Source organism: Bos indicus, chromosome 10 (assembly GCF_029378745.1).
Source record: "Bos indicus isolate NIAB-ARS_2022 breed Sahiwal x Tharparkar chromosome 10, NIAB-ARS_B.indTharparkar_mat_pri_1.0, whole genome shotgun sequence".
Lineage (NCBI taxonomy): Eukaryota > Metazoa > Chordata > Mammalia > Artiodactyla > Bovidae > Bos > Bos indicus.
In genome coordinates this window covers 58,566,330-58,592,396 of record NC_091769.1, presented here as the reverse complement: position 1 = coordinate 58,592,396, position 26,067 = coordinate 58,566,330, and the positions used below count along the sequence as shown (strand labels likewise).

General features: G+C 40.4%; 1 protein-coding gene across 4 annotated transcripts in view; it reads right to left on the bottom strand.

The window, feature by feature from the left end:
* DMXL2 (Dmx like 2) overlaps window positions 1-23,874 on the bottom strand; it is a 166,686-nt gene extending 142,812 nt beyond the window's left edge. For 2 of the 4 annotated variants that reach the window (XM_070797547.1, XM_070797550.1), the window contains exon 1: window positions 23,157-23,873. In XM_070797547.1, coding sequence (XP_070653648.1) covers window positions 23,157-23,243 — 87 coding nt within the window. In that variant the 5' untranslated portion in view covers window positions 23,244-23,873. Of the gene's footprint in view, window positions 1-23,156 lie in introns of all 4 variants that reach the window. The other 2 variants (XM_070797549.1, XM_070797548.1) reach the window with 2 other exon arrangements.
* Window positions 23,875-26,067: the final 2,193 nt, after the last annotated feature.

Genomic DNA, 26,067 nt, shown 5'->3' with positions numbered 1-26,067 from the left:
TCGGACTCTTTTGTTGACCATGATGGCCACTCCATTTCTTCTGAGGGATTTCTTCCCGCAGTAGTAGATATAATGGTCATCTGAGTTAAATTCACCCATTCCAGTCCATTTCAGTTCGCTGATTCCTAGAATGTCGACATTCACTCTTGCCATCTCTTGTTTGACCACTTCCAATTTGCCTTGATTCATGGACCTGACATTCCAGGTTCCTATGCAATATTGCTCTTTACAGCTTTATACATAATTTCTCTCTCCCTCTCTTGCTCTCTAAATATATATAAATACATACACAAATTTACACATTATAAACACATAACCCTGTTTATTTAACTTATATGCAGAGTACATCATGAGAAACGCTGGACTGGAAGAAACACAAGCTGGAATCAAGATTGCTGGGAGAAATATCAATAACCTCAGATATGCAGATGACACCACCCTTATGGCAGAAAGTGAAGAGGAACTCAAAAGCCTCTTGATGAAAGTGAAGGTGGAGAGTGAAAAAGTTGGCTTAAAGCTCAACATTCAGAAAACGAAGATCATGGCATCCGGTCCCATCACTTCTTGGGAAATAGATGGGGAAACAGTGGAAACAGTGTCAGACTTTATTTTGGGGGGCTCCAAAATCACTGCAGATGGTGACTGCAGCCATGAAACTAAAAGACACTTACTTCTTGGAAGGAAAGTTATGACCAACCTAGATAGCATATTCAAAAGCAGAGACATTACTTTGCCAACAAAGGTCCGTCTAGTCAAGGCTATGGTATTTCCTGTGGTCATGTATGGATGTGACAGTTGGACTGTGAAGAAGGCTGAGCGCCGAAGATTTGCTGCTTTTGAACTGTGGTGTTGGAGAAGACTCTTGAGAGTCCCTTGGACTGCAAGGAGATCCAATCAGTCCATTCTGAAGGAGATCAGCCCTGGGATTTCTTTGGAAGGAATGATGCTAAAGCTGAAACTCCAGTACTTTGGCCACCTCATCCGAAGAGTTGACTCACTGGAAAAGACTCTGCTGCTGGGAGGGATTGGGGGCAGGAGGAGAAGGGGACGACAGAGGATGAGATGGCTGGATGGCATCACTGACTCGATGGACGTGAGTCTGAGTGAACTCCGGGAGTTGGTGTTGGACAGGGAGGCCTGGTGTGCTGTGATTCATGGGGTCGCAAAGAGTCAGACACGACTGAGCAACTGATCTGATCTGATCTGAACATATACATATATGGATATACACATATACATATGATGTCCCACTGACACTTCTAATCAGATTATATCCACCACAGGTTTCATTCTAGCTTTCCCACATTACATATTTTTAACTCCCTTCTTCAGTAATGAGAAATCTGGTTCCTATAAAAAAATAAATTTATTTATATACAATGTGGTATATTTAGTGTTTTAAGAAATATTTTGAAGCCTGAAGGTCATGAATAAAGAAAATAAACCCTTTTAAAAGCTTTATTGTTGTGTCTTTCAGACTAGATCTATAACCTACCTGGAGTTCACTTTTGTGTATGGGGTGACATAGAAGCCAAGTTTCTTTTTTTTTTTCTATATAAATAAGAAAATGTCCCAGTACTACTGACTAAGACAATCAACCATTCTATACTACTGTACCATGTCATCTTTGACATAAATCAAGCATCAATTGGGAATTCCCTGGTGGTCCAGTGGTTAAGACTGAGCTTCCAATGCACGGGGGCACAGGTTTGATTCTCAATAGGGAAACTAAGATCCCACATGTCACACAGCATGGTCCAAAAAAAAAAAAAAGCATCAAGGAATGTGTGAGTCTGTTTCTGGTGCTCTGTTTTGTTACTTTGGTATATTTTTAGGCCACCAACACCACACTACCTTAATGACTACAGCTTTATAAATCTTGGGCTGGCAGAAGTCCTCTCATCTTAAGAAAAAGACTTTTCTAATCTCGGCCGTATCTATTTTCATCAAATTTAGAATCATTCCATCACATCTCACAAATCCTCTTAAATTTTTGGCTGGGAATACATCAAAGTTATAAATAAGCTTGGAAATAATTAATACCTTTACAGTACTGATTCTCCCAGTCCATACATATCGTATCTACGTCCTGTTGTTTAGGTTTCTCAATAAAGTCTTATTAAATTCTGCCCACAGAAATCTTCTACATGTATTATTAGATTTATTGCTGATCCTTGATATTTTCTGATGATATGAAAAATAGTATCATAGTTTCAGGTCCAAGTAAGGATGACAGTATGTCTCTGCCACTGAATGCAGCTATTAAAACATGGACAAAATGCATGGAATAAATATTTTAAAACTCTTAAAAGTAAATGATAACAGGTGAACTAGGAAAGAACAAAATTTGAACTTTACTGTACTAGCAGAGAGTTTAAAGTTAGGATGATGAAACTGAAGCCTATTATACAGAGTGAAGTAAGCCAGAAAGAAAAACACCAATATACTAATGCATATATATGGAATTTAGAAAGATGGTAACAATAACTCTGTATGTGAGACAGCAAAAGAGACACAGATGTATAGAACTGTCTTTTGGACTCTGTGGGAGAGGGCAAGGGTGGGATGATTTGGGAGAATGGCACTGAAACATGTATAATATCATATGTGAAACAAATCACCAGTCCAGGTTCGATGCAGGATGCTCGGGGCTGGTGCACTGGGATGACCCAGAGGGATGGTACGGGGAGGGAGGTGGGAGGGGGGTTCAGGATGGGGAACACGTGTACACCCGTGGCGGATTCATGCTGATGCATGGCAAAACCAATACAATATTGTAAAGTGATTAGCCTCCAATTAAAATAAATAAATTTATATTAAAAAATAATAAATAAAAAATAAAGCTAGGATGAAACCAGAACACAGAGCTCCAGGAGCAGCAGTTTACTTTGGGCTCAAGAAACAGGAAAAGAGACTCTCAATTTTCAAAGAGAGGGAGAGAAAATTCCCCATTTATCCTGTTCTTTTCTCCATTTTCTCATATGTCAGCCCCAAGCAATCTCAGAGCTCCAACAGGAGGAGCTATAATCCCACAAGACTCGGGGGAATCCCTGGTACTTCCCTTTCTCTGCCCTACTGCTGCTTGGCCTGAACACAAACAGTCACAGGAAGCACAGAGCAGGGTAACTGAACTCTCAACTTTCCAGCCAGAGAACCACCAAGGGGAGCCCTAGCAAACCAGAAAGTATCAGAGAACTCACAAAAAGGGAAGAACTCGAAGAACAATCCAATGCTTATTTTTATAAATTTCTGGGCTCATCCCTGGGCAGCACATGCATAGATCATACCTAAAACAGCAGAATAAACACCCTGGGGATCTGAACTACTGGCAAGACCACTGCCCAGGTCTTACTGTATACTGGCCACTTGTTGCATATACACAGGTTATCTTCAAACAGCACCGCAAGGCCCTTGAAAATGGAACTGACACTGAAACTACAACCTATAGGAGGCCGGTCAGACCTTTTGGCATGAACCCAAATAAGCTGACTGCCTGCTGAATTAACATCCTCCACAGAATTTACACAAAACCTAAATACTGTGTCTCATAACACAATATTTTAAACAGCCCAGGTTCAATGCAAAATTCCTCAGCATACAAACAGCTGTGAAAATCTCATATGGGAAAAGACAATCAACAGACACAGATTTTGAAACTGTCACACATAGATGTTGAAGTGGCTACTATATAAATGCTCATAGAAATATGAATATCCTCAGACAAGTAATATAAGCTTCCATCTTAATCAATTAGTAAAAGAAGAGCAAAACAAATTCAAGGCATGCAGTAGTCAGGAAATAATAAAGATATAAGGAAAAATCGATGAACAGGAAATTGTTGTCCTGTGACAACAGGAAAACAATATGAACAAAATAAAAATCTAGTTCTTTGAAAGGATCATGAGAGACTATTACAAACAACTATATGCCAATAAAATGGACAACCTGGAAGAAATGGACAGATTTTCAGAAACGTTCAACCTTCCAAGACTGAACCAGGAAGAAATAGAAATTACGAACAAGCCAATTACAAGCACTGAAATCAAAACAGTGATCAAAAATCTTCCAAAAAACAAAAGCTCATGGCCAGATGGCCTCACAGGTGAATTCTATCAAACATTTAAAGAGCTAATGCCTATTTTTCTGAAACTCTTTCAAAAACTTGTAGAAGAAATACTTTTAACTCATTCTACAAGGCCACCATCAACCTGATACCAAAATCAGACAAAGACATCACATACAAAAAAGAAAATCCAAGTCAATATCACTGATGAACATACATGTAAAAATCCTCAATAAAATACTAGCATACAAATATCAGCAAGTTATTAAAAAGACCATACACTATGATCAGGCTTCCCTCATAGCTCAGTTGGTAAAGAATCCACCTGTGATGCAGGAGACCCCAGTACAATTCCTGGGTTGGGAAGATCTGCTGGAGAAGGGAAAGGCTACCTACTCCAGTATTCTGGCCTGGAGAATTCCATGGACTGTATAGTCCATGGGGTTGCAGAGTCGGACACGACTGGATGACTTTCTTCTACACTATGATCAAGTTTGGTTTATCCCTGGAATGCAAGGATTCTTCAATATAAGCAAATCAATGTGATACACCATATTAACAAACTGAAAGATAAAAACCATATGATAATCAATAGATGCGGAAAAAGCTTTTAACAAAATTCAGCATCCATTATGATAAAAACTCTTAAAAAAATGGGCAGAGAAGGAATTTATCTCAACATAATAAAGGCCATATATGATAAATCCACAGGAAACATTATTCTCAATGGTGAAAAACTGAAAGCATTCCTTCTGAGATCAGGAACAAGACAAGGGTACCCATTCCTGCCACTATTATTTAACACAGTTTTGGAGGTCCTAGCTATGGCAATCAGAGAAGAAAAAGAAATAAAAGGAATCCACATTGGAAAAGAAAAAGTAAAACACACTGTTTGCAGATGACATGACATTATACATAGAAAACCCTAAAGATACTACTAGAGCTAATCAGTGAATACAGTAAAGTCACAGAAATCAAAATCAGTACAAAGAAATCACTTGCATCCTACACATTAACAACAAAAAATCAGAAAGAGAAATTAAGGACTCAATCCCATTTACTACTGCAACAAAAAGAATAAAATGCCTAGGAATAAATCTACCTAAGGAGACAAAAAGAGCTGCATACAGAAAACTGTAAGACACTGATTAAAGAAATCAAAGACAACATAAAGAGATAGAGAGATAGTCCATGTTCCTGGGTTGGAAGAATCAATATTGTGAAAATGGCTATACTACCAAATGCAATCTACAGATTCAATGCAATCCCTATCAAATTACCAGTGTTACTTTTCACAGAACTAGAAGCAAAAATTTCACAACTTGTAAATACAAAAGACCCCATATAGTCAAAGCAATCTTGAGAAAGAAGAATGGAGCTGGAGGAATCAACCTTCCTGTCTTCAGACTATATTACAAAGCTACAGTCATCAAGACAGTATGGTACTAGTATGAAAACAGAAATATAGACCAATGATACAAGATAGAAAGCCAAGCAAGAAACCCACACACCTATGGGCACCTTATGTTTGACAAAGGAGGCAAGAATATACAATGGGAAGAAAACAGTATCTTCAATAAGAAATGCTGGGAAAACTGGACAGCTACGTGTAAAAGAATGAAATTAAAACACTTCCTAATACAATACACAAAGATCAAGTAAAAATGGATTAAAGACCTAAATGTAAGACCAAAACTACATAAAAGTCTTAGAGGACAACGTAGGCAGAACACTCCATGACATAAATCACAGCAAGATCCTCTATGACCCACCTCCTAGTGTAATGAAATAAAATCAAAAATAAAGAAGTGGAACCTAATTAAACTTAAAAGCTTTTGCACAGCAAAGGAAATTATAAACAAGGTGAACAGACAACCCTCAGAATAGGAGAAAATAAAAGCAAATGAAACAACTGACAAAGGATTAATTTCCAAAAATATACAAGCAGCTCTTACAACTCAACGCCAGAAAAACAATCAAATCCAAAAGTGGGCAAAAGACCCAAACAGACATTTCTCCAAAGAAGACATACAGATGGCTAATAAACACATGAAAAGATGCTCAACCTCGCTCATTAGAGAAATGCAAATCAAAACTACAATGAGCTATCACTTCACACCTTGTCAGAATGGCCATTATCAAAAAAAGAGAAAAAAAATCTACAAACAATAAATGCTGGAGAGGGTGTGGAGAAAGGGGAACCCTATTACACTGTTGGTGGGAATGCATATTGATACAGTCACTACAAACATTATGGAGAACAGAACATTATGTAGATTCCTTAAAAAACTAGGAATAACACTGGTTCCCCAAACCAGAGATCAAATTGCCAACATCTGCTGGATCATAGAAAAAGCAAGAGAATTCCAGAAAAACATCTATTTCTGCTTTATTGACTATGCCAAAGCCTTTGACTGTGTGGATCACAATAAACTGTGGAAAATTCTGAAAGAGATGGGAATACCAGACCACCTGATCTGCCTCTTGAGAAATTTGTATGCAGGTCAGGAAGCAATAGTTAGAACTGGACATGGAACAACAGACTGGTTCCAAATAGGAAAAGGAGTACGTCAAGGCTGTATATTGTCACCCTGCTTTTTTAACTTACATGCAGAGTACATCATGAGAAACGCTGGACTGGAAGAAGCACAAGCTGGAATCAAGATTGCCGGGAGAAATATCAATAACCTCAGATATGCAGATGACACCACCCTTATGGCAGAAAGTGAAGAGGAACTCAAAAGCCTCTTGATGAAAGTGAAAGTGGAGAGTGGAAAAGTTGGCTTAAAGCTCAACATTCAGAAAACGAAGATCATGGCATCCGGTCCCATCACTTCTTGGGAAATAGATGGGGAAACAGTGGAAACAGCGTCAGACTTTATTTTTCTGGGCTCCAAAATCACTGCAGATGGTGACTGCAGCCATGAAATTAAAAGACGTGTACTCCTTGGAAGGAAAGTTATGACCAACCTAGATAGCATATTCAAAAGCAGAGACATTACTTTGCCAACAAAGGTTCATCTAGTCAAGGCTATGGTATTTCCTGTGGTCATGTATGGATGTGAGAGTTGGACTGTGAAGAAGGCTGCACGCCAAAGAATTGATGCTTTTGAACTGTGGTGATGGAGAAGACTCTTGAGAGTCCCTTGGACTGCAAGGAGATCCAACCAGTCCATTCTGAAGGAGATCAGCCCTGGGATTTCTTTGGAAGGAATGATGCTAAAGCTGAAACTCCAGTACTTTGGCCACCTCAAGCGAAGAGTTGACTCCTTAGAAAAGACTCTGATGCTAGGAGGATTGGGGGCAGGAGGAGAAGGGGATGACAGAGGATGAGATGTCTGGATGGCATCACTGACTCGATGGACGTGAGTCTGAGTGAACTCCGGGAGTTGGTGATGGACAGGGAGGCCTGGCGTGCTGCGATTCATGGGGTCGCAAAGAGGTGGGCATGACTGAGCGACTGAACTGAACTGATGACCCAACAATCCCACTACTGGGCATATACCCTAAGAAAACCATAATTGAAAAAGACACACGTTCCCCAATGTTCACTGCAGCACTATTTACAATAGCCAGGACACAGAAGCAACCCAGATGTCCATCAACAGATGACTGGATAAAGAAGCTGTGGTATATACATACAATGTAATATTACTCAGCCATAAAAATGAATGCATTTCAGTCAGTGCTAATGAGAGGATGAACCTTGAGCCTATTATATAGAGTGAAGTAAGTTAGAAAGAGAAAAACAAATATCGTATTTTAATGCATATCTATGTAATCTAGAAAGACAGTACTGATGAACTTATTTGCAGGGCAGCAATGGAGATGCAGACATAGAGAACAGACTTGTGGACACAGGGCCAGGGGGACAAATGGAGAAGACAGCACAGAAACACATACAGTACCATATGGAAAACAGACGGTCAACAGGAACTCGCTGTATGATTCAGGGAACTCAGATGAGGCTCTCTGACAACCCAGAGGGATGGGGTAGGAAGAGGGAGGGAGATTCGAGGAGGAGGGGATATATGATACCTATGTTGATTCATGCTGATGTATGACAGAAATCAACACAATATTGTAAAGCAATTATCCTTCAATTTAAAATAAATTATTTTTTAAAATACAGTTCTTTGAAAAAGTTCAATTAAACTTATAAACCTCTAGAAGTATACACAGAAAAGAAGACACAAGTTACAAATATCAAGAAAAGAAAGAATATCAGTACTAATCTTGCAAATAATAAAAAGATAAGATACTGTAAACAACTCCACACACATAAATCTAACAGTGAAACAGAAGAAAAAGACTAATTCCTCCAAAATGAGAAAGTACAAAAACACACCCCAGATGAATTAATTACCTTAATAGTTCTTTAACTGTTAAAGAACTTACAGAATGATATCAATTCTACCTGATCCCTGGTAGAAAATAGAAAAGGAAGAAACACTTACAAACTTATTTTACAAAACCAGCATTACAATGATACCAAAACTAAACAAGAACAATATGAGGGGAAAAGACAATGGGTATGTTCAAGATGAACACAGATGCAAAAGCACTCAACAGAATATTAGCAAATCAAATCCAGTCCTATATAAAAAACATAATACACACCATAACCAAGTGGGATTTATACCAGCAATACAAGGCTAATTCATTTTGCAAAATATCACAATGTAACTTATCACACTAATAGCTTAAAGAAAGCATCACATGACCATATCAATGAAGAAAAATTGACGATATTCAAGATGTCTTCATGATAAAAACTTTCAGCAAAAAAGGACCATTTTTTTCAATCCTATAATACACATACATAAAACAAAATCTAGGACTAGCCAGTGCAGTAAGTACAATAGAGCAAATTAGATATTACTTAAGATAGGATTAGCAAAGGGATTTAGAAAAAAACGATTTCTGAAAACAATGAAAATACAGTAGAGATAGTTTTAGACATAGAACTAAAAGTCTAATGTATGTTTAATGTGTTAGTCTCATGAGGGCAATGGGGCAGAGACAATATTCAATGAGCTATTAGTCGAAAAATTTCCAGATTTGATGAAACACATCAACTCAGAGGTTCAAAAATCTCAAAAGTCCCAAAGAAGATTAAAAAAAAAAAAAAAGGCACACTTAGACACAACACAGTTAAACTCCAGAAAGACAAGAAAAATCTTAGAAGCAGTTAGAGGGAAAAAAAGCAAAAATACAGCTTCCAAAGGAGCAACAGGCTGGCAGCTAACTTCTCAACACAAACAGTGGAGGCCAGAAGACAAAGGATGACATCTTCAAGACGCTAAAAAGAAAATATTGCCATCCTCAACCTAGCAAAAATGTCTTTCAAGAATGAAACACAAAACTTAAAGTCAATAGAAGGGAGGAAATAATAAAAATCAGAGAGGAAATAAGAGAGATTTTTTAAAAAGTCAATAATACCAAGATCTGATTTTCTGAAAAGATAAACAAAAATAGACCTCTGGCCAGGCTTACCAAGAAGAAAAGAGAGAGGAGCCAAATAAACAAAATAAAAAATGCAAGAGGAGAAACAGCAACCAAAATCACAGAAATACAAAATACCATAAGAAAATATTAAAGGCTAAATGCCAAAAAAAATGTACAACCAAGAAGAAATGGACAAGTTTCTAGAAACATATAGCCTGCCAAAACTGAATCAAGAAGAAACATAATTTGAATCCTCCCAGACTTCAGACAATACCATAGAGCTACAGTAGTCAAACACTGTGGTACTGGCACAGAAACAGCCATATACATCAATGAAACAACATAGAGGGCCCAGAAATAAACTGACACACCTCCCACCAACTAATCAACAAAGGAGGCAAGAATACACAATGGACAAGAGTCTCTTCAGCAAATATAAAAATATTTTTATAGATTACACTACATTAAAAATTATTATAAGATAAAAATAGCTATAATTCCCTGTGCTTTACAATATATCCCTGCTGCTTACCTATTCTATTGGGTTGCCCAAAAAGTTCATTTGGATTATGGAACAACCCAAACAAACTTTCTGGGTGGCCCAATATATATAGTACTCTGTGTTTCTTAATCCCGTTTTCCTAATTTGCCCCTCCTCCCTTACCCCTCCCCTTTGGTAACTACTAGTTTATTTTCTATATCTGAGTCCACTTCTGTTTTTATTTTTGCATATCATTTGTTTATATTAGTTTTTAGATTCCACATGTAAGTAACATCATGAAGTGTTTGTCTCTACCTGACTCACTTCACTAAACACGGGGCTTCCCAGGTGGCTCAGTGGTAAAGAATCCACCTGCCAAGCAGGAGACATGGGTTCTATCTCTGGGTCAGGAAAATCCCCTGGAGAAGGAAATGGCAACCCACTCCAGTATTCTTGCCTGGGAAATCCTGTAGACAGAGGAGACTGGCAGGCTACAGCCCACGGCATCACAAAAGAGTGGAACACAACTGGCAACGAAACATCAACAACCCTAAGCATAATATTCATGGGTTCATCCACACTGCTGCAGATGGTGGAATTTCATTCTTTTTTATGGCTGAATACTATTTTATTGCGTATGTATATGTGTATATATAAATACAAACACACATACCCCACGTCTTCTTTATCCATTTGTCTACTGATAGACATTTAGGTTGCTTCCATATCCCAGCTATAATATAAACAAACATTGGGGTGAAGTTGTCTTTTCAATTTAGTGTTTTCATTTTTTCTGGATATATACTCAGGCATGGAACTATATGATAGTTTTAGTTTTCTGAAGAACTTCCAGACTGTTTTCCGGAGTACCCACACCATCATTACATTTCCACTAAGAGTGTACAAGGGTTTCTTTTTTTCTACATCCTCTCCAACATTCACTATTTGCAGACTTTTTGATGACAGCCATTCTGATAGGTATGGGATGATACTTCACTGCTGTTCTAATTTGCAGTTCTCTGATTAAAAAAAAAAAATGCTCAGCATTGATAATTATGTGCCTATTAGCCTTCTCTGGAGGTATGTCTTCTTTGGGAAAAACAAAAACAAAAAACATCTACTCAGGTCTTCTGCTCATTTTTTTATTGGGTTGTTTTTTATTTTTTTTAACCTATATATTTTGGACATTAATCCTTTGTCAGTCACACAATTTGCAAATACTTTCCATTACACAGGATGTCTTTTCCCTTTGTGAATGATTTCCTTTGCTATGCAACAGCTTTTAAGTTTAATTAGATCCCATCTGCTTACTGGTTCCAGTTTTAATCCTACCACAGGTTTTGCTGTGTGGCTTTGACTAAATTCTTTAATTCTAAGATTCAAAATTCCTATACCAAATCTAAATCGTAAAACATTTCATTTCATATACCACTTTAACATACAAGATGAATATTAATCCTTTCATTTCAAAAAAAATTGTTTCTATATATCAACCACATACAACGAGCACTATTAAATATTGCCAGAAAGAAGAGCTACTGTTCAACTACTTTAGCAATTTTACTAGTTTACAGCTTATAGCAATACACACCAACAGTATACAACAGTGTATTTTTAATAACTGGTTTGCCTTAGAGGGTATGCACAATGCTTAAGCACTCAAATATTTTTTCAATCAAAGATAACCAGGAAGTTAGGCTAAACAAAATTCTCCTGGGAAAAGGAAACTCTCCTTTCCACTTTCTATATTTCATCATTGTTTGCACTGTTGAGTTTTTAACACTAAATACCATATTAATAATATTAAAACAAAAAATCGAATTCTTAATGATTTTTGTTTGCTTTTGGTTTTAATGGCCAACCTGGGCTTTGGATTATATAAAATTTTTTCAGCATAAAATGATAGTCATGTTTAAATGTTCCAGGAGTGTATTTATTAGCACATTCTTTTTTCTTTTTTTGGCAGTTCCCCAAGGCTTTCCCCAACCAGGTGAAAGCATGGAGTCCTAACCACTGGACCGCCAGGGAATTCCCAACATTCTTAAAATTACTTTCTAAAGAAAATCTTGTTTCTAATCAGGAATACTGCTTTAGCTGAGTTCAGTTTACCACCACATGGGGCAACCACCTCAATCAAGTCTTTGTTGGACTCAATTTTCAATTTCAGGCCCCACCCCACCTCAGCTATTTTTTAAAACCTGTAACTTAAAATACAGAATCCCTACAGTCCAGGTATCAGGTTAATCTCTAATTTTTTTTTTAATTTTATTTTATTTTTAAACTTTACAAAATTGTATTCGTTTTGCCAAATATCAAAATGAATCCGCCACAGGCATACATGTGTTCCCCATCCTGAACCCTCCACCCTGCTCCCTCCCCATACCATCCCTCTGGGTCGTCCCAGTGCACTAGCCCCAAGCATCCAGTATCGTGCATGAACCTGGACTGGCAACTCGTTTCATACATGATATTATACATGTTTCAATGCCATTCTCCCAAATCTTCCCACCCTCTCCCTCTCCCACAGAGTCCATAAGACTGTTCTATACATCAGTGTGTCTTTTGCTGTCTCGTATGCAGGGTTATTGTTACCATCTTTCTAAACTCCATATATATGCATTAGTATACTGTATTGGTGTTTTTCTTTCTGGCTTACTTCACTCTGTATAATAGGCTCTAGTTTCATCCACCTCATTAGAACTGATTCAAATGTATTCTTTTTAATGGCTGAGTAATACTCCATTGTGTATATGTACCACTGCTTTCTTATCCATTCATCTGCTGATGGACATCTAGGTTGCTTCCATGTCCTGGCTATTAACAGTGCTGCAATGAACACTGGGGTACACGTGTCTCTTTCCCTTCTGGTTTTCTCAGTGTGTATGCCCAGCAGTGGAATTGCTGGATCATAAGGCAGTTCTATTTCCAGTTTTTTAAGGAATCTCCACACTGTTCTTCATAGTGGCTGTACTAGTTTGCATTCCCACCAACAGTGTAAGAGGGTTCCCTTTTCTCCACACCCTCTCCAGCATTTATTACTTGTAGACTTTTGGATCGCAGCCATTCTGACTGGCGTGAAATGGTACCTCATAGTGGTTTTGATTTGCATTTATCTGATAATGAGTGATGTTGAGCATCTTTTCATGTGTTTGTTAGCCATCTGTATGTCTTCTTTGGAGAAATGTCTGTTTAGTTCTTTGGCCCATTTTTTGATTGGGTCATTTATTTTTCTGGAGTTGAGCTGTAGGAGTTGCTTGTATATTTTTGAGATTAGTTGTTTGTCAGTTGCTTCATTTGCTATTATTCTCTCCCATTCTGAAGGCTGTCTTTTCACCTTGCTAATAGTATTAGAGTCATTTAAAAACACAACTGTGAAAAATTTAGAACTGCTTAGTAGGCATAAAATCTGTCAATTCTTCTTTTTTTTTTTTTTTTGAGGATAAAAAGGAGCTATTTATTTGTTAATGAAAAGAAAAATAGGTGAAAGATATAAACAGATATTTTACCAAGAAGACATACAGATGGCAAATAAACCATGTGGAAAAAGAAAGATCAACATCATAATTCTTTGCTGCTGCTAAGTCGCTTCAGTCGTGTACGACTCTGTGCGACCCCAGAGACGGCAGCCCACCAGGCTCCCTGTCCCTGGGATTCTCCAGGCAAGAACACTGGAGTGGGTTGCCATTTCCTTCTCCAACACATGAAAGTGAAAAGTGAAAGCGAAGTCATTCAGTCGTGTCCGACTCTTTGTGACCCCATGGACTGCAGCCTACCAGGCTCCTCCATCCATGGAATTTTCCAGGCAAGAGTACTGGAGTGGGGTGCCATTGCCTTCTCCGTCAATTCTTCTTAATATATTAATATGCATCCTTAGATTAAACCAGGAGCTTCCCAGGTGGCTCAGGGGTAAAAAATCTGCCTGCCAATGCAGGAGATGCAAGAGATGCGTGTTTGATCCCTGGGTTGGGAAGATCCCCTAGAGCAAGGAATGGCAACCCACTTCACTATTCTTGCCTAGGAAATCCCACAGACAGAGGACCCTGGCAGGCTACAGTACACAGTATCACAAAGTCAGACACAACTGAGCACACATGCACGCACACAGATTAAACCAGATCAATGAAGCTTTATACCTGGACTGTATTCTCTGAGCTTTCCCTGCCCCCATTCTATAACTCATTTATATAAATATGGCCTAACTGCCATTGACCTATATCAAAAGTATTATAAAATAATCTTATAAAAGTGGTCATGTTTACTTAAGAATGTTTCATATTATACTAAGGTGTCCTTTTTCATCTATTAACTTATTGGGTACTTTTTTATACCCAACAGTTTTTGTTCTAGGTGCTTAAAGAAATAGTAATAAAGGGCATTGAAGGCACTAGGGTCTTTTCTCTGGGGGAAAAAAAAAAGTCATTTGAAAATTTTGAACAAGAAACTAACAACATCTGATTTATACAGTAATAGGATCATTCCAACTATTGTGTTGAAAATAAACTGAAGAAGGATAAAACTAAAAGCAGACCAGGTAGGGAGACCCATTAAGAACCTATTGCCGTAATTGTGGAAAAAGATGATGGTGTCCTGGACCAGGGTGGGAGCAGCACAGGTGACAAGTGGGCAGATTCTGGATGCATTTTGAAGAATAGCCAACAGAAATTGGCAACATTAGGTCTGGAGTGGAAATGAAAGAAAAGATTCCAAGGGAACTGAGGGAGGAAAAAAGATAAGGTAGTCATTTACTGATTTAGAGAAGGCTGAAGGAGGAGAATATTATCAGATAGCTATTACACTCGAGAGGGAGATATTAAAGAAACAGCTAGTTACAGCAATCTGGAATCAGGCTGAGAAGTACTTAAGGGAAGTAAAAGAAAACCAGGAGAGGAAAATGAAGAAACTATTTCAAAGAAGAATAAAAAGCAATTTTATAGGACAGCAAAAAGAAAAACTGTTAAAGCAATACCCTTGAGTAGATAAGAGGAGATGGGACCTAGGATATTAACCAGGGTTTCTCATAATGGCAGCAGCATTGACAATTCAGGCTAATTCTTCATGGTGGGAGGGGGGGCTGTCATGCATATCAAAGGATATTGATCAGGATCTCTGGCATCCTCCCACTAGATGATAGTCCTTCCCCCACAACCTTATCAACAACCCATCTCCAGATACTGCCAAATGCCTTACGTGGGGTAAAATGACTTCCAATTTAAGATCATCGGTACCAACAGAGGAACTGGCTTTTGCTGGAAACACTGACAATTTATCCATATAAAAGATGCTATGGTTGCTGCTAAGCTAAGCTGCTTCAGTTGTGTCCGACTCCATGCGACCCCACAGACAGAAGCCCACCAGGCTCCCCTTCCTTGGGATTCTCCAGGCAAGAATACTGAAGTAGGTTGCCATTTCCTTCTCCAATGCATGAAAGTGAAAAGTGAAAGTGAAGCCGCTCAGTTGTGTCCGACTCGACTGCAGCCTACCAGGCTCCTCCATCCATGGGATTTTCCAGGCAAGAGTACTGGAGTGGGGTGCCACTGCCTTCTCCGATGTTATGGTTAGAGTACATGATAATAATTTGAATATCTCCTTCTGATTAGATCCTCTTAAGTAGAGACATAGTCAAGGCCAGAGAAAACTTGAGGAGGCTGCTGGCATATCACAAAACCAAAGTCATTACTCCTAGAAAAATATCAGCCTTATTATTGAACTGTAGCTACCATGTAAGCTATCTGTGTCTCTGAATTCAGACTGAGCCAAAACTTTTTTTTTTTTTTGGCCGGGGGGGTCTCTCTATGCCCCCTTGCATAATCCCCAAATAGTCTCCCGTTTCCTAGGTTTTTCTAAAACCACAGAAGAAAACATGACTTAGTATAAATTAAATTATTATTCCTGAAAGAGTCCAATTTTTAAAGGAATACCCCTAAAGGAACATATATCCAATGATAATCTAAGAGGATGTCATTTATGCTTTTCAAATCACCACACCAAATTATCATGTACTATGTTTAAAGGAGCCTGGTTCTATCCAGTGACCCCTTTATACTGAGTGACTTCTCCATCAAAAAGATGTACGCTAACCATATTTTTTGTGTGTTTAGGATGGAGGGAAAGGGGAGCATTAAAGGAGCCCTTAGCCATCATAACATGAGACAGATTGAGAATAAAAGCACAGTCGATTGGTTTCCTGTGTTATGTATCAAGTGCCTGGGTTACGTGGGCTATAGTCACACCACCTGTGTAGCCTGCACCTGCTTCCTCAATAACAGGTCCTAATATATCATGAATTAGCATTCCAGAGCAAAAACACAATGAAAAAGGATTCTACAAACTCAAAAAGATTGAAAACCCTGAAACTTCTCATAATATTAAAATATTTGGTTTCCAAACTTGTTTAAAAGATAAGCCACAAGTTAGAAGACCCTTACTGAATCTAAATTACAGATATTCTCTATTAGTATCCCCTTTTAAACTGCTTTGCATTCTATCATAGAAGGAAATTAAATTGGTCAGGCATGACTTGTTTTTCCACTGCACCTTTGAGGTTGTAACCCAACATCCTATACTCTTTTTGATTAAATATTGAAACTAATTTGTTCTAAGTGTCTCAAGATCCAAGTTTAAAAAGATGTTAAAATCTTTTTATTGAAGTATTTACATATTTACAATGCTGTGTTAGTTTCAAATGTACAGCACATGACTCAGGTATACACATGTATGCATTCCTTTTCAGACTCTTTTCCCTTGTAGGTTATTCTAAGATGTTGAGTATAGTTCCCTGTGTTATACAGTAGGCCCTTGTAGTTCACCTATTTTATATATAGTAGTGTGTATATGTTAACCCAAACTCATTTTTCTCCCCCACCCCACATCCCCTTTGATAACCAAGTTTGTTTTTTATATGAATCTATTTCTGTTTTGTAAATAAGTTCATTTATATCATCTTTTAAGATAATTTCTAAAGTCATCTTTTAAATACCCAAAAAGCTAAGAACAGAAAGTAAAGGAGTAAATCTATCTAACGGGATAGAGACCCTGAACACCATCACCCTGGCCCCATCTCCCACCCACTCCATACTGCACTCTGACAGTACCAAGGACCAGATACTGAGAATACAATCATAAACAAGAGCCTCCTTCTCAACTGTGAGCCCAAAGAAGACCCACTACTTCACAAAGGCTCTGTACGGCTTAATCTCTGAGCCAGAATGGAGGTCCAGGTTCCCTGACTGTGAAGTGTGACCAACAGTCTAGTACATACATACAAGTGGACGGGCAGTGTACACAGACTCCAGACCCACAACCTCACCACAGTTACTTTATGTTTCTGGTTCCATTTTCTCCTAGAGAGGTCCATATAATGCCATCCAAGGTCTGAATACTTAAAGAGAACCTAATTTAAGAACCTCACTCTACAGATGATAAACCTAAAAAAGGTTCAGTGACTTAACCAAGGGTCCTATGAGTAGCTGGTCTCTGACCTCCCATTTCTAGGGAGGCACTAGTTGGGGCTGTACCCAGAGTTTCAGGGTAGCTGCCAAGAGTCTTCTCTAAAAGGGAGGCTAATTAACAATCTACACAGGGACATAGTAAAAAACTTACAGAACCTCCTATTAACCTAAAGGCTAACAATGAATACAAGGCTACAAACTCTAAAATGTATCAATTTAAATACACAAGAAGCTACTCTCCCAGAATAAATGGGCCAATTTCTCCTGGAAAACAAGTCCACTCTAAATTCTTGACTTCTGTCTTTCCTTTATTCTCAGCATAGGTAAAGTCCTTAATACCTGTTGATAACCAGTCAGGATAGCAGCAGTTTTTCTGTCCAACTCCCCAGTTTCCCCGGCCAAAAGTGATCTCTTTTTCCTCTGAATTCCTCCAAGAATTTAAATACCTCACAATACCACACAGCTGGCCTGCTGTGGTGAAGTATATGTCTTAATTCCCCTAGTAGATTACCAGGTTCTTGCACTTTTTAATAAACTCCCTGAAATCAGGACTATGTTCTGTTCTGTTTTTTAAAATCTCCACAGAGCCACACACATCCATGTGCTCAACAAATATCTGTTAAATGCATAAACAAGCTGATTATTTTCAAAGTTTAGTGCTGCTGTAATTCTGGGACTAGAATACTATTATGCTACAATAGAATTAAAATATATCTAAATGTCAAAAAAATCATAATATTATCTTCTAACTTTTAAATAAAGGGTTTTTTTTCATTCATTTCATTACTAGAAAAAATAATAATAAAAGTCAGGAATGTCAGAAAATACATTTTCCCAAAAAGCTATAGGTAAAGGACTTCCCTGGTGGTCCAGTGGTTAAGAATCTGCCTGCCAATGCACAGGACATGGGTTCAATCCCTGACCCAGGAAGATGGCACTTGCTGTGGGGCAATTAAGCCAAGTACCACATCTACTGAGCCCAGGCACCTGGAACCCATGAGCCTCAACCACTGAAGCCCTCACACTCTAGAAAAGAAGCCCATGCTCACCACAACTAGAGAAAGCATGCAGGCAGCAACAAAGACCCAGAGCAGCAAAGAAAGTTAAAAAGCCCCAGGTAATGTTTACGAATCCTATTTCTCAAAATTCTAACTGAATTTGCTATCTAATAAAGAAGTCTTGTTTTGCTTTTTTAAGTCCTGTGTTTGTTTTTAACCACTTTTGTGAAAGAACAGTCACCCAGTAATGCATCCTTTGGGCTTCCCAGGTGGTTCCGGGGTAAAGAATCCGCCTGCCAAGGCAGGAGACACGGGTTCAATCCCTGGGTTGGGAAAGATCTCCTTGAGGAGCAAATGGCCACCCACTCCAGAATTCTTGCCTGGGAAATCCCAGGGGCAAAGGAGCCCAGCAGGCTACAATCCATGGTGTTGCAAAAGAGTCAGACACAACTGAGCAACTAAACAAGTACGTCCTTTATATCGTACCACTCCTTGACTCTGCTGCTCCGGGTCTTTGTTGCTGCCCGCACGCTTTCTCCAGTTGCTGTGAGCATGGGCTGGGCAGCTGTGGCCTGTGGGTTCTAGGTGCATGGGCTCAGTAGTTGCGGCACACGGACTTAGTTACACGTAGCATGTGGGATCTGTCTGGGCCAAGGACTGAACCCATGTCCCGTGCCCTGCATTTGTTGTTCTTGCCATCCAGAAACACCTAATACCACTCTCTGTCTTTCTAAGTATCAATCTTCCAAGAAATCTTTTCTTACCTTCCCAACTACATGTGATCGCTTTCATCTGCCTTATATCGTAATTATGTACATCATTTTTATCTCTGCCAGTATAAGTTCCCTGAGGCTAGAAATGGCTAATTTTTGTTAATATCCTTCAGTGTGTTGAATTCATATTAGAATGGAGTAAATAACATCAACACCCCTTATATGTCTGAAAATATAGACTATACCCCTTAAGTGAAAAAATATTTTAATATTAATAATCATCATGTACCATCATTGTTTTAATTAATATTCTAATGCTTCAGTTCAGTTCAGTCACTCAGTCGTGTTTGACTCTTTGCAACGCCATGGACTGCAGCACGCCAGGCCTCCCTGTCTATCACCAACTCCCAGAGTTTACTCAAACTCATGTCCATTGAGTCGGTGATGCTATCCAACCATCTCATTCTCTGTCGTCCCCTTCTCCTCCCGCCTTCAACCTTTCCCAACATCAGGGTCAAATGAGTCAGCTTTTTGCATCAGGTGGCCAAAGTTTTGAAGTTTCAGCTTCAACATCAGTCCTTCCAATGAATATTCAGGACTGATTTCCTTTAAGATTGACTGGTTGGATCTCTGTGCAGTCCAAGAGCCTTCTCTAACACCACACTTCAAAAGCATCAGTTCTGCACTCAGCTTTCTTTATAGTCCAACTCTCACATCCATACATGACTACTGGAAAAACCATAGCCTTGACTAGACTTACAGAAAAGTAAAATTAATAAACTAAAGACTATTTTCAGAGAGTAATAAACAACATAAATAAGGAGAAATTTACACTATCTGCTGCATTAATCCTTAAACATCCACCTACCTACCTCTAAGAAGGTAGCTGGAAATGTCTTGATGGCATAATAAAAGTACAACAAAGCTCATACATGGTAGAAGATCAACCCTGAACTACCTGGGACCTGACTTATTGCAAGATAACAATATTTCCAGAACTCAGAACTTATATTGAAGAGAAAAGAACTATTTAAAGGTGGCATTTATGTAAGTGTATTTATAAAATTACAATGGAGTGTTTAAAAAAACTGTCAAAACACAAGTCAAAAGCATCACAGCCCACATGCCAGCACTAAAAGTACACTCATCACTGGGACTGTCCACTACAAACTGCACCACCATGTCAACAGAGCAGAGATCATGCCCTGACAACACCGCCACCACACACGGTGCAATATAAATAGATGACTGTATTCCAATTACAATGTCATGAACACATTAAAGTTCTTTTACAACTCTTTTTCAAAAACTTTGTGTGTAGACTCTGATATAATTGATCTGCCCAATTTTGAAAAGGTCCTCAGACTACTACTGGCTAGCTCCAAGATGGTTTTTCCTTCTACACTGGCCATGTCTAGGCCTTCCACACAAACACACCCTTCAGAGCAAGGACTCTGACAGGAAAGAGACATACTACAGAAAAAAAGCCCACCAGATGAGAAGTCACGAGACTTCCATTACAGCCCTGGCTGGTCCCATTTTTAGTCACCTGACTCAGAACTAGAGCTGCTTCATCTGATTCCTGTACAAATGAAATGGCAAGCTAACATAAAGGAGGTTTTTTTATTTCATTTTTTAATTTTTTTAATTTCATTTTTCCCTGTACTATCACTGGTATTGAAATAACTGATTCCTAAGTACTTGAAAACAGCTTGTTCTCATTTTTTTCAAGCAACTCTGTTCTTCACAGAGCCCAAAAGGTCATTTCTAGTTCAAGGCAAAATTATAGCTGGATCAGTGCATTCAAAACCAAGATATTAAAATGAGATGGTATACAACAAGAGTGTAAATTCCAAAAGACCCAGTGTCACAGGCAGCCATCCTAAACCAGGTAAACTGTAAGTCATTATTTGGGAAAACAAAAAGGATTCTCTTGTCTACATAAAAATGTAGGCTGGAGTAAGAAGATTAGCATGTCTGTAGCAGAGAGGCCAAGATAAAGAGTACACACTCAAATATAAAGTCAAAGACAGCAGAAGAATATCTGACAAGTTTAAATTTCACAATACAGCTATCAGGAACAACTAAGTATTATTGAGCCAAGAATAAAAGGATAAAACGGTATCTGAAGATTATTATACACCAGTTGCATGGAGGATGAACTGAAGTGATCAGAGATGTCAGAAAATCCAGTTTTGAAATCCTTAATATTAAGTAATACAAATAAGGTTCTACAATAAGCTAAGGACATGAAAGGGGGTAAATCTGATAGTCACTGAAGACAGTCAGCTAGACGTGGTAACAGACTAATGAGGGAGGAGGAAAAAGATTTGAAAATGATTTCCAAGGACCTGGTCATGGGCGGCCTACAGCATAACCACACCTGCGCAGCATTAACTGGCTTTTCCTGACTGCACCTGAACCTGTTTAGCCCTATATACCAGCCTCACAATAAGACACCGCTCTATTCTAGATAAAAACTAAAAACTACCACCACCATAATAGTACAGAGATACCCCATAAGCCAAGATTCCAGACTGGTTTCTTGATGGAGAAAGCCTGCTCTTCTAACCCTGGTGAACTTCCTCTCCAGCTACAAAACTAGGGGAGAAGGAAATATCTTCTACATCCCCCAAACTGTCTACACACCTAAAGCCCAAGTTCAACACCATATGGATCTTTTACGTCACCAGTACACAAAACACAGATGACAACATTGACACGGATAGGTATAACAATACAGTCAGGCAAATTATATTTTCTAATGGTTCATTCTAAACTGGTACAAAGCCAAGTTGATTACATTTACAATTAAAGTGCCCAAAAAGCAATATTATGGGGTTATCTCTAATGCATCACAATGATAATTTCTGCTCCAGAATGCACTGTGCTACATGATTCTGCAGTTTTGCAGGAGCTTTTCTTATTTCTGCAGCTGTAAAAACATGCTTCTGGAAAACAGACAAAGTGTTTCCCTTTTCTTAAAAGCACATCATTATACTATTTCCAATTTTACCAAGCAGAATGGTTATTAATAACAATGTGTATTTAGTCGAGGTCTCATCGTCTACATTTTGTTCTGAAGAGGACGAATTTAATACAAAAAACTCATGAATCCATCGGAGTCTCTCTACGGGTAAAAGAAGCTCCAGGGCTTGGTTTGAATTGGCTATACTAACAACATCCCATTCTCAAAGGGACTAATTCAGCCATGCTCCTTGAGAAACATATCTGTTTCACCCAGATTTTTAAGAGGTTCTAACACATTACTGTTTACATACACTTTAACCTCACAAACAAAAACACTGTCATAAAATTTGAACATTGCCTTATCTCATAAACAAACCAGCCTACCTGGCAAACGGATTAAAATATTATCTAGGGAGGTTACCAAACCGTGATCTCGTGATAAATAACAGCTCCCCAGGCCTCTGTCACTCTAATTATTCCATTCTAAATTTCTCGGGGGCAGAGAATTAATTTTTCCATTTTCGTGTGGGAATTAAGATTCTGCATATCAGGAGGCAGAGGGTCGGGCTTAAAGCCACCGGCTCCAGCGGCTCCTCGCTGCCCTAACACCGCGGGCAGGGGGAGCCAGGTGCAGCATCGTCTCCACGCGCCGAGACAGACCGAGTCTCTGCGCCTCCAAGAGCAGGTGCGAAACGGACGCTCTGGGCTTTCAGTGGTTTCACCTTCCTCCACCGCAGACCGGGGGGCCATCCTAGGCGAGGAACCTTCTAGTCCAGTCACCCCCAGGGGCCCGCTTGCTGAGGACGGACAGTACGGTGGATTCCTAAACCTTCCCCCAGACGGGTAATTTCCTTCAGCAGTCGCAGGACTCACAGTCCCACGGCCCGCCCCCTAAGCTGGGGTGCAAAGAGGACGCGGGCGGGGCCCCCCAACACTTCGCAGCCTACCGAGGAGGCGTGGGCTCGGGACAAGGTGTTTCGGCCCCCGCGTCGAGCCCGCGGCCTCTTCCCCTCAGACTCCCGGATTACCGCTCACCGTGAAAGGGACATCCTCGACGCTGCCCACGGAGTAGCAGTTGTCTCCAGGGTTGACAGCTCCGGTAAGGACCTGATGCAGATGCATCTCCGGAGACCCAGCTGGTGAGGCGAATGCGCGAGGAGCGCAAAGAGCCCTGCTCCCGTCCCTGCTCCGGCCGCGAGAAAGCTTCCCGCTCCGCCTCTCTCGGGACCCACCCCGCTGCGGCTCTGGCTTAAGGCCTCGTCCCCGCTTCGTCTCCCCCCGGCGTCGTCCCAGCTATAGAAGCTCTTCGGCCGCCGCCGCCGCCGCCGACGCCCGGTTCGCCGCTCGGCTGCGGAAATGCCCGGATGCTCCCACCGCCGGCTGCACCGGCGCACAAATGCGGGAGGAGAGCAAGTGTGCGGGAGGGGGAGGGGTAGAGGGTGGGGGAGAACGCGAGCCGGGCGCGTGCTGGAAGAGACGCTCCTCCCGAGGGAGGTGGGCGGCGCGCGCGTCCACCCTCTGGGCAGCGCCGGACGAGGGGAAGGGTAAACCCCTCCTCCCGCTGTTAAGCCCTTAGCAAGGTCTTCTCACGCCCCGCTTGTGCGCGTGCGCGCACAGAGGTTTCCAGGGCAATAGCGCGCGCCTCGCGGACCCCTGTCCCGGGATTGCGCGCGCAGACTTGCGGGAGTTCCCTTGGAGCCTCTAGGTTGCGGCCGCTGGGGGCGGTCGCCGGGGTGGCCGCGGGGCGGGGTGGAGGCCTCTCCTGGCCAAGGCCCAATTCCTCTCTCAGACGCACCGCTGGTGTGTGTTTCCTTCTCTGAGTCTTTAATCCATTACCAAACACACTGCATGATGGTCAGTGCAGTTGACCTCAGGAGGACACCCGTCACCAGGAAATCCCTCCTCTGTAAATCTAAATCCCTTAGTGCTTTTTAAAAGTACAGTGCATTAGATATTTTATTTGATGTAAACAGTAAAAATATCTTGGAACTGTGTAGAGAAGACGTCTAACAGCAAATTATTTTGTTCCCCCTTTTCGTCACAAGTTTGTTCTAGACCATCGAAAGGAGCCCCCTGGAATGAGTGACTCCTCTAGACTCTTTTTTCATGCGTGATGTCACGGATTCCCTGATTTTTCTAGACTGTCTGTCACAAGGTTTCCAGCCTATACTGTGTGTGTGATTTACGTCACTGAGGCAAAAAGTAGAAGGGAGCAAGATACAACTATAAAACCAAGCAGAACGCCAAAAGTGTTAGGATTGAGACACAAAAGTCTATGCACCACAGAAGAAAAAGAAGAGGATGGGTGTTAGGAAGAGGCTGACATAAACGCTGCCTTCAAATAGAGAAAATAACCTGAGCTAAGGCTTAGAAGTGTAAAGTGACAGGATGTGCCAATGTAAGAAGACATAAGTGATGAAGTTTCGACCCCTGGGTGGGAAAGATCCCCTGGAGGAGGAAATGGCAACCCACTCCAGTATTTTTGCCAGAAGAATCCCATGGACAGAGGAGCCCATGGGCCAGTCCATAGAGTCGGAAAGAGTCAGACACGACTGAAGCGACCTAGCACCTGGCAGGTTAGAGGAACAAAGATTAGATTAATGTTTAAGTCTGAAGATATATAGGGTGGGGAAAAGGAAAGGTAGTTAACATGAGATGGATACCTGCAAGAAGTTAGTTTGTGGCCAGCCTGAACACGTGGAGTCCTGAATGTTGCACTAAAAAGCTTCGATTTTAGATTTCAATCTGCCCGCAGTGTGTGTAGCTGCGGGTGGGGGGTTGGGGCAAGGAATGTGTACGTGCTCTATCGAGTCATACTCTGCGACCACGGACTGTAACCCGCCAGACTCCTCTGTCCATGGGATTTTCTCGGCAAGAATACTGGAGTGGGTTGCCATTTCCTCCTCCAGGGGATCTTCCTCACCCAGAATTGAACCTTGTCGCCTACATTGGCAGGTCGATTCTTTACCACTGAACCACCTGGGAATCTCGTGGGGTGGGGATGCGGGTGTCCGTCAAATGCTTCAAATGCAGAAATGTATCAACCTCTGCTTCTTTAGAAAGGTGACTTTGTTATCACTGTGAGCATAATTAGAAATTTGGGGAAGACTACAGGAAAAAACCTGGCCAGAGTTGGTAATCTGTTTAGTGAAACGAGTCAAAAGATAATTCCCAGTGACCTAAGGCCTTTTTATTTTCATCTTCAATTAATGGCATAACTGTTCCCCCAGTCATCCAAACTAGAAACTGCAAGCTAATTTCACTCCCATTCTCTCTCTTGTCCATATCCAAGGATCACTTTTCCAGGTCTCTAATTCATGCCCTTCATCATCCCTGCTGCCCTTTACCTCATCATTTCTCAAGTGATTACTCTAAAAGCCTCCTAACTGGTTTGACAGCTTTTCATCTCCGTGCTCTCCAATCCATCCACAGCTCTGCAGCCTGAGAAACCTTTTTAAGGGAAAAATTCCTCTGCTTAAAATCTCCACTTTCTACAACTTCTGCCTAATCCTCCTATTTTATCTCAGGCTGTTCCCTCACACCCACTATGCTCCAGCCCCACAGAGCTATTTGCTGTGTCTGGGGCATACTGGGTTCTCTTAAGCTTCTGGGTTCATGCTCTTTCCTTTCTCCTTCCCCTTGTTGATCTGACAAACCAGAACTTAAAAGTCGGTTACTCAAAACCTTTCTTGTCTATTTCCAAACACCCTGAGGCTTCTTCCTCTTGAAACACACATATCACATAGGGATCTCAGTCTTGGTTTGTGTCTGTTTCTTCTACTGGAGTTGTAGATACTTCAAGTCAGGATCAGTATCTTATTTCCTCTATGTTCTTGATGCCTGAATCATAGTACTCTGTTTGTGCTGAAATACAAGATTTTAAAGTGAGTAACACCCAGTTTTTCCTGAAAAATGTATGGGGTAAAAAAGTACCTGTCAAAAAAAA